We start from the raw sequence: 10,250 nt of genomic DNA, 5'->3' as shown, positions 1-10,250 counted from the left end.
AAGTCTGTTTTATCAGAGACTAGGATTGCAACCCTTGCTTTTTTTTGTTTTCCATTTGCGTGGTAGATCTTCCTCCATCCCTTTATTTTGAGCCTATGTGTGTCTCTGTATGTGACATGGGTCTCCTGAATGAGTCTTGACTCTTTATCCAGTTTGCCAGTCTGTGTCTTTTAACTGGAGCATTTAGCCTATTTACATTTAAGGTTAATATTGTTATGTGGGAATTTGATCCTGTCATTATGATGTTATCTGGTTATTTTGCTCATTAGTTGATGCAGTTTCTTCTTAGCATCGATAGTCTTTACCATTTGGTGTGTTTTTACAGTGGCTGGTACCGTTTGTTCCTTTCCGTATTTAGTGCTTCCTCAGGAGCTCTTGTAAGGCAGGCCTGGTGGTGACAAAATCTCTCAGCATTTGTTTGTTTGTAAAGGATTTTACTTCTCCTTCACTTATGAAGCTTAGTTTGGCTGGATATGAAATTCTGGGTTGAAAATTCTTTTTTTTAAGAATGTTGAATATTGGCCCCAACTCTCTTCTGGCTTGTAGAGTTTCTGCCGAGAGATCTGCTGTTAGTCTGATGGGCTTCCCTTTATGGGTAACCCGACCTTTCTCTCTGGCTGCCCTTAACGGTTTTTCCTTCATTTCAACTTTGGTGAATATGACAATTATGTGTCTTAGAGTTGGTCTTCTCGAGGAGTATCTTTGTTGTTCTCTGTATTTCCTGAATTTGAATGTTGGCCTGCCTTGCTAGTTTGGGGTAGTTCTCCAGAATAATATCCTGCAGAGTGTTTTCTAACTTAGTTCCATTCTCCCTGTCACTTTCAGGTACACCAGTCAGACATTGATTTGGTCTTTTCACATAGTGCCATATTTCTTGGAGGCTTCGTTCATTTCTTTTTACTCTTTTTTTTCCAAACTTCTCTTCTCACTTCATTTCATTCATTTGATCTTCAGTCACTGATACCCTTTCTTCCACTTGATCGAATCAACTACTGAAGCTTGTGCAAGTGTGACGTAGTTCTCGTGCCATGGTTTTCAGCTCCATCAGGTCATTTAAGGTCTTCTCTACACTGTTTATTCTAGTTAGCCATTCATCTAATCTTTTTCAAGGTTTTTAGCTTCTTTGTGTTGGGTTCAAACTTCCTCCTTTAGCTTGGAGAAGTTTGTTGTTACCGATAGTCTGAAGCCTTCTTCTGTCAACTCGTCAAAGTCATTCTCCATCCAGCTTTGTTCCATTGCTGGCAAGTATCTGCATTCTGTTGGAGGAGAAGAGGCGCTCTGATTTTTAGAATTTTCAGCTTTTCTGCTCCGTTTCTCCCCTTCTATGTGGTTTTATCTACCTTTGGTCTTTGGTGATGGTGACGTACAGATGTGGTTTTGGTGTGGATGTCCTTTCTGTTTGTTAGTTTTCCTTCTAACAGTCAGGACCTTCAGCTGCAGGTCCGCTGGAGTTTGCTGGAGGTCCACTCCAGACCCTGTTTGCCTGGGTATCACCAGCGGAGGCTGCAGAGCAGCAAATATTGCAGAATGGCAAATGTTGCTGCCTGATCCTTCCTCTGGAAGCTTCATCTCAGAGGGGCACCCAGCTGTAAGAGGTGTCAGTCGGCCCCTACTGGAAGTGTCTCCCAGTTAAGCTACTCGGAGGTCAGGGACCCACTTGAGGAGGAAGTCTGTCCGTTCTCGCATCTCAAACTCGGTGCTGGGAGAACCACTACTCTCTTCAAAGCTGTCAGCCAGGGATGTTTAAGTCTTCAGAAGTTTCTGCTGCATTTTGTTAAGCTATGCCCTTCCCCCAGAGGTGAAGTCTACAGAGGCAGGCAGGCAGGCCTCCTTGAGCTGTGGTGGGCTCCACCCTGTTCAAGCTTTCCCGCCACTTTGTTTACCTACTCAAGCCTCAGCAATGGCGGACCCCCCTCCCCCAGCCTCACTGCCGCCTTGCAGTTCAATCTCAGACTGCTGTGCTAGAAGTGAGCAAGGCTCCATGGGTGTGGGACCCTCCGAGCCAGGCGCGGGATATAGCCTCCTGGTTTGTCATTTGCTAAGACCGTAGGAAAAGCGCAGTGTTGGGTTGGATGTCCCGATTTTCCAGGTATTGTCTGTCACGGCTTCCCTTGGCTAGGAAAGGGAATTCCCTGACCCTTTGCACTTCCTGGGTGAGGTGATGCCCTGCCCTGCTCTATGGGCTCCACCCACTGTCCGACAAGCTCCAGTGAGATGAACCCGGTGCCTCAGTTGGAAGTGCAGAAATCACTTATCTTCTGTGTTGCTCACGCTGGGAGCTGTAGACTGGAGCTGTTCCTGTTCGACCAGTTCCTGTTCGGCCATTTTGGAACCTCCATCCTGACAAAGGGCTAATATCCAGAATCTACAAAGAACTCAAACAAATTTACAAGAAAAAAATCAAACAACCCCATCAAAAAGTGAGTGAAGGATATGAACAGACACTTCTCAAAAGAAGACATTTATGCAGCCAACAGACACTTGAAAAAATGCTCATTATCACTGGCCATCAGAGAAATGCAAATCAAAACCGCAATGAGATACCATCTCATGAGAGTTAGAATGGCGATCATTAAAATGTCAGGAAACAACAGGTGCTGGAGAGGATGTGGAGAAACAGGAACACTTTTACACTGTTGGTGAGACTGTAAACTGGTTCAACCATTGTGGAAGACAGTGTGGCAATTCCTCAAGCATCTAGAACTAGAAATAGCATTTGACCCAGCCATCTCATTACTGGGTATATAGCCAAAGGATTATAAATCCTTATAATATAATTATAAATGCATCTATAATGCAAATAAGAAATATCACAAACACACACACAAAAATGCCTTCGAGGTATATAAAAACAAGGATTGAAAAGCATAATACCTCTAATTTTTTAAAATATAAAACATCATTGTTTTATCTCCCACAACTAAGAAAATTCAAGTAAACTCTTAAATATTTCAGTCTGATTATCATGATTAATAGAAGACAGCTAATGTATAAAATCAAACTTTCTGCTGCTATAGAGACATGATATTAAAGGATTATAAATCATGCTGCTATGCACATGTATGTTTGTTGTGGCACTATTCACAGTAGCAAAGACTTGGAACCAACGCGTATGTCCATTGGTGATAGACTGGATTAAGAAAATGTGGCACATATTCCACACCATGGAATACTGTGCAGCCATAAAAAAGGATGAGTTCATGTCCTTTGTAGGGACATGGATGAAGCTGGAAACCATCATTCTGAGCAAACTATCACAAGGACAGAAAACCAAACACCGCATGTTCTCACTCATAGGTGGGAATTGAACAGTGGAGAACACTTGGACACAGGATAGGGAACATCACACACTGGGGCCTGTCATGGGGTGGGGGGAGGGGGGAGGGATAGCATTAGGAGATATACCTAATGTAAATGATGAGTTAATGGGTGTAGCACACCAACATGGCACATGTATACCTATGTAACAATTCTGCACGTCGTGCACATGTACCCTAGAACTTAAAGTATAATAAAAAAATTTTTTTTAATTAAAAAATCTTAACTGCTGGGGATGAAGGATAAAGAAGATTTTTCTTCATGAACTACAGAATGTGGTTAAGACCAGTATTATTAGCCAAAAGAAAGTTTGATTTTATACATTAGCTGTCTTCTATTAATCATGATAATCAGACTGAAATATTTAAGAGTTTACTTGAATTTTCTTAGTTGTGGGAGATAAAACAATGATGTTTTATATTTTAAAAAATTAGAGGTATTATGCTTTTCAATCCTTGTTTTTATATACCTCGAAGGCATTTTTGTGTGTGTGTTTGTGATATTTCTTATTTGCATTATAGATGCATTGATTGTATATTATTTTGTGAAGTTATTTTATTTGTATGTTGCATTTTTCTCATTAAAATTATACAATATTTCAGATGAACAGGGAGGACAGTGTCTATAATCTGTCCTCACCATCATCTGCAGTAGTCATACAAAGGTGATGTTTTATGTGAGTAAGAATTTCTGTGTTTCATTTCATAGGTGGGGAGCATTAAGCGGGAAATGACCTTCACATTTCAATCAGAGGACTTAAAACGTGACTGTAGTAAAAAAATGTCTCATCAACACATGTTCTCCTTGGCCATGGAGGAAGATGTGAAAACAGCAGACACCAAAAAAGCCAGCCGGGTCCTTGACCATGAAAAAGAAAACACTCGCTCCATCTGTCTCCTTGAGCAGAAGAGAAAAGTTGTTTCCTCCAATATTGATGTTCCTCCAGCAAGGTAAGGGAACATTAAATCTCACATGTGTCTGCCCCAGGAAGTTGGTGGAGAGCATGCATAATCTCTGCCAGTGTACAGACTCTCTTCAGCATATAGACATACGAGAAGTTTTCTGCCAAGAATTTTTTTCTATTGCTTGTGTGAAATAGAGCAGGTGGCCCTACTCTTCAGAACTGACTTTGAGGCTTCTGTAGTTGGAACTATTGTAGTTCTAGAAAAGAATGTTTTATTCAATTTTAATAAATGAATAATAAAGAGCAAAGGAATAAATGCAAAAAAAATAGGATGAAACATCATATATAGGACTGAGCATACACACTTCAAAGCAAGTATACACAGATCTTTGGTCAGAGGTTAGTAAACTATGGCTGCAGGCCAAATTCAGCCCCTAGTCTGTTTTTCTGTGGCCTGTAACATAAGAATGGTTTTACTTTTTTTTTTTTTCAAATAGAGATAGGGTCTGGTTCTGTCGCCCAAGCTAGCGTGCAGTGATGCAAAGGTAGCTCACTGCGGCCTTGAACTTCTGGGCTCAAGCAGTCCTCCTGCCTCAGGCTCTATCTAGAGTAGCTGGGCTGGGACTACAGGCATATGCAGCCATGCCCAGCTAATTATTTTTTTTTTTCTAGAGATGGTGTCTCACTATGTTACCCAGGCAGGTCTGAAACTCCTGAGCTCAAGCGATTCTCCCACCTTAGCCTCCCAAAGTGCTGGGATTACAGGTGTGAGTTACTGTGCCTGACCTGCTTTTACATTTTTAAAGGCCTAAAAGAAATGAAGAATAGGTGACACAGACCACAGGTGGTCTGCAAAGTCTAAAATATGTAAAAGAAAAAAAGATGGTGATACCTGGTTTATATCATGATAATCTTTGTACGACAGATCTACCTTAAAACTCAACCAAGAGGGTTTACCTGAAATATCAAAAGGCCTTTGTCTTTCTAAAAACAACAACAAAAAAAAGAGGCCTTCGTCACATTATAATTTTATTTAAACCACACCCAATAGCACTGAACCAAAAGACAATATTCTGGCAGAATGACAGTGGCAGTGGTGGCACATACATATTAGACCTTTTACTTTCTTGCATATCATTTGTCTCACCTAGAAAACAAGCTCCACGTCAGCAGGGATTTTAGATTACTCTGTTCATGCTTTATCCCTAGCCCTGGAACAGTGTTAATTATGTTCTGGGGACTCGTGAATATTTGTCAGATGAAAAAAAGAAAGGAAATGCTGTAGCACGAGAGATTGCTTATTTGTAATATGTGTGTCACATTTCGTTGCCAAAAATCATTTATAATGAAACTTATAGCTTATAGCAATTGTTTGAAAAGTCCTGCATTTGTCCAAGTGGTTTCTAACAGTTAACCAGGAAAACAGTACCTTTGGAAGAGGAATAAATGTGCCTTTCCTGCCTATTCACTTTTTGTAATTAGAGTTTCATTTCTTTCTATATTAAATCAAAAGTATCTTCTCTAGAAAATTATTATTTTCTCCTGTTGCCAGATTTGTCAGACTTTCTAAAATTATAGGCCTCTTAGTTTTCCTTAACCTTTAATTGAAAATGTTCACATATTCATTACTTCTGTTTAACTACTTGGAATTATTTGCTTTTCTAATTTTTTTCATATAAATACATGTTAAATTATTTAGGATTATTTCCTACTACTATGGCATGGTTGTGAAACATTTTATCACACCCTGACCCTCATAGGCATCTCAATTTGTATTTGTTTGGTTGTCTCATAGGAAAATGACATGTTAACAATTTGAAATGTGAAGAGCTGTGCTTTTATTTTCTTCCTACCCCTGTAGGGCAAAAGTTAGACTTCTAGTGTCAGTTTAGTACCAACTTGCAATTCTATAGGACTTATTCTACATAAAATTTCCATTAGAACATTGTATGTGTTAAAATACCTGGAATTAATCATTCTAAATTATCATAGGTTGTTTTAAGTATACCTTTATTCTTTAATTCCACCTCACTTGGAGCACTTGCTGGAGAAAATAATGCAAAGAAGAAGAAGAAAGATGTTTTCTGCCTTTTCTGACTCTAGTATGTGGGATATTTTTCACCTTTTCAGGTTCACTGAATGTACTTAAAAGTACATGAGCCCATGCCAGCGTTATTGTGAGGTTCTTAAACAGTGTGGGAAAGTTAATTAGGTTTTAAAATCCATTAATGCACAGCAGAAATGCCCCAATGATAAAGTATAATTTAGATGTATTGATCTATTATGGGAAATACTACTTAAGGCTTCATTGTTTGGGGTGTCTACTGATATACTTGTTTTCATTGCTGTAGTAAGAATTTAATCATCATAAATACAGTGTGCCGGCAGTTGGTGAGATAAGTTGCTTTAAAAAAAAAGATGATGAAGGAAGCAAGCATTGTGGATTATAATGATCAAACTCTCAAACTCTATTTCCATTTACTGTTATCAAGCTTAATAAATGTCAGACTTCCCACTGTCATCTATCAATATTTTGTTTTAAAGAAACTTCTTTACCTGATACAGTAGGAAGATTTAGGATTTTCCTTTTCCTTCTAAGAAGAAATATATCTGTTGACAGGCATAAATAATGAACTTTGAGTAAATCTACAGTATAGTGAAATTTATCAATACAAGGAAATCTATGTACAATTGGTCCTGTGTATCCATGGGTTCTGCACCTGTGGATTCAACAAACCACTGATAGAAAATATCTGGAAAAAAAATTGTCTATACCAAACACGTACAGACATTATTTTCTTGTCTTTATTTTCTAAACAATACAGTATAACAACTATTTACATAGTGTTTACATTGTATTAGGTATTATAAGTAATCCAGAGCTGCTTTAAAGTATACCAGAGGATATGCTAGGTTATATTTAAATACTACAGCATTTTATATAAGAGACTCGAGCATCTGCTGATTTTGTATCCATAGGGAGTCCTGGATCCAACCCCCCATGGGTACTGAGGAATATCTGTATCCATATGTTATAAAATATATAATTAATGTTTAAATATATATATATGATATTTTGGCCAAAAAGCAGGATAATCATTTTAGGCCCATAGAGTGCAGAGTTCTTCAATCATTTAAAATCAGTTCGCTATAACGTTTCTCACTTTATCTTTTGCGTATTCTCATTAAAGCTAAGATTTTTGTTGAACTTTACTTTCTCTGGTTTGTAAAATGAAACTCAAAGTTTATTTTCTGTGGTTTACATAATAAAAGCAACACATGTATTTCAATTGCTTATTTCATGTAACTAGAGAGATCTGGGAACCCCTTCCCACCTTACTCTCTATACCTCACCATAGTTTCACATCACTAATTTCATCTCCTGCCTCCATTCAACAGGTATTTCTTGAGTACCTACTACGAACCCAGTACTCAGTAAAAATAATGATTGAGACAGGTGCCAGCCCTCCTGGAGGTTACGGTGGAATGAGAGGGACAGACACATATGTAGCTAATTTCAAATAACAGTTCCTGATTTGCTCCTTTCCCATTAGGACTGGGAGTAAATCTGTAATTAAAGGACACTCTTTTAGTTTTAAGAATGTTATTAATTTGACACATCTATTTAAAAGCCCAGTTTTTTATTGATATCTTTTTCAAGATGGTGATGATTGAAATAGAGAAGGAAGAACTCAGTATCAATACAAACTCCCTGTTTGTTTACCCAATATTTGAGAACCAATTTTAAAGTTGCTAGTTTAAAAAATGTTTAAATTTAAGTAAGTTATTAATCCAGATGTGTTAGGCTGGGTGTTTAGAGAAGCAAATGCCAAGACAGGATTAATCATGCAAATGTTTTAGTAAGAGAGCCACCTGAGGGAGAAATGGGGCAGGAGGGGCAAGGACAGGAGGGACATACATGTCAGTTAAGGTGCTTGTCTGAACGCAGTGATGGAGAGAGGGCAAGAAAGTTGGAGGGAAGTGTCCTAGGTAGCCGGGCAAGGCCCTCAGGAGTCCTGCATTGGTAACCCTGCTGTACTCTGTCATTTGCTGGGAGCAGCATGTGGGAGCTGTGGCTTTGGCACAAATGCAGCAGATGGTTTCAGCGGCCAGCAACTGGGCCCTTCCGTGGTCGGTTAGCTCCCTGTTGTTGGAGATCTGTGAAGTGCGTTCTCATGGCTGCCTTCTTCCCACCCCTCAATATTGTACTTTATATATCAAAAGTGCCCTAGGCCGTGCAGGCTTGAGACAGGGGCAATCTCCCTGCCGTTTGGCAGCCCTGAGTTATCAGTGCAGACTACCTGGAATCTTCATTGTTTAAGAGGGCCCTAAGCTTCCTGTGAAAAATGGCAACTGATTGTTTGGCCCTAGGATCCTAGAATTAATTATTTAATTAATTAATTGAGTCATGAGAGGAAATAATACAAACTACTCCTCTTCTGAGTTTCCTGGGGTTGGTAGAAACAAATCTTTACTATAGGAGAGTCTGCTTACCCCTGGGATATTGCGTGATTGATTTCAAGGAAAAAACACTACTTTCTTTTTTAAGGGTGATTTGGAATAAGTGCATTATAGAGTTGGGTACTCAAAGTATTCTTCAAATTATTCAACTTTCCTCAGGAGAGATAACTACACAGAAAGAGCGGGCAAGAGTGTGTGAGAGCACATGAGTAAGCACTATTTCTCTTTAGAATTAAAGATTTATCATTAACAGCAAATTTATTCCTAGCTTTTAGGATCATTGGGGAGCACAGTAATTGGGTTGGGGGTAACAAGTACTAAAAGTGTCGATGCTAATTGTTGGGATAACAATCACTCAAGGGCTGATCTCTCTCTGAGAGACATGAAAATACTAGTTTCATTGACCCCTATGGAGAGTTGAGGAAAATAGGCTTCAAGAGTTTAAGGACAAGAAAAGAGAGCATGTTTGAAAGGTTCATCCATGTGTCAGTACTTCATTTGTTTGCCAAAATATTTTATTCCTTAGATGAGTGAATAAACAAAATGTGGTATGTCTATGGAATAAAATTGACAAATGTCCATTATCATTAGATTTCATAACTTCCATTTTACAAATCAGTAAACAGATCCAGAAAGTTAAGTGACTCACCCAGAAACACATATTTAACCAATGACAGAACTAAGACTGGGATAGGTTTCTGATCTCAAGTGAATTTTTGTTCCTTATCATCACCATTTGTGTTTATTGGAGACCATTAACTTATTGTCATTTACAAATGTAATGCTCAAAATATGTTGATAATTCAAGTATTACTTGTTGTCCAGCCTCTAAAATAATTCAACACTTAAGCAAGCATTATTAGATAACCTAGATCATTAGAGTCTGACATCTATTATTCTGTTTTTGCCAGACATCATGATTTTGAAGGTACTGATGCTTAAATTGGTTGGATTTCACCCAAACAGCAATTACAATTTGATTATGCAAAGCAGTAACTGTCTTCTAATTATAACTAAAGCTAGAGAAATCTATTAGCAAACCAGTTATAACAAAGAAAAAAGGAAAATTTGGCCAAAAATATTCTTAGACCTAACAGCAGTTTATTAGAATACTACAGATTGTTAGTTTGCAGTTGGAAGAAAACAAACCATATGGTACTATTTGTTTTTCAGGGTTTTAAAATATAGTGATGTCATAGTTATCACTTGCTAGATAAAATGAAATCATCTTCTCCTTACAGCATGCCATTCTGGGAATTACATAGTTTAAAAGAACTTCAGAAACACATTGACCTTTTAGTTCAAAGTTAGGAAATGATCTGAGCTACAAGCAAAATCCTATAAATATGGTGGGAAACTGTGAACTGATTTGGCTCCCATTTTCAATGATAGTGTCTCCTTTCTTTTATGTACTTTAGACAGTTTATTGAAAAGTCTCCTATGTCAAATTTGTAATTAAGTGAGATAAGACAAAATGGTATCTTTTATTTTGAATCTCTAGAAGCCTAGCAGTTCCTGGAACAAATGTTTAATGTTTAAATGTGTTAAAACTTTTCAGGTCACAAAC

At 38.1% G+C, this 10,250-nt stretch overlaps 1 protein-coding gene across 1 annotated transcript in view; it reads left to right on the top strand.

Moving 5' to 3' along the window:
* Positions 1-10,250, top strand: part of ZNF704 (zinc finger protein 704) — a 257,024-nt gene that overhangs the window by 53,089 nt on the left and 193,685 nt on the right. The window contains 1 exon segment of the mRNA XM_017858962.1: positions 4,027-4,268. Coding sequence (XP_017714451.1) covers positions 4,048-4,268 — 221 coding nt within the window. The 5' untranslated portion in view covers positions 4,027-4,047.

This window comes from Rhinopithecus bieti, unplaced genomic scaffold (genome assembly GCF_001698545.2).
Source record: "Rhinopithecus bieti isolate Rb0 unplaced genomic scaffold, ASM169854v2 scaffold_48197, whole genome shotgun sequence".
Taxonomy (NCBI): Eukaryota; Metazoa; Chordata; class Mammalia; order Primates; family Cercopithecidae; genus Rhinopithecus; species Rhinopithecus bieti.
The sequence above is the reverse complement of the archived record's forward strand: the minus strand, read 5'-3'. Positions and strand labels throughout refer to the sequence as shown.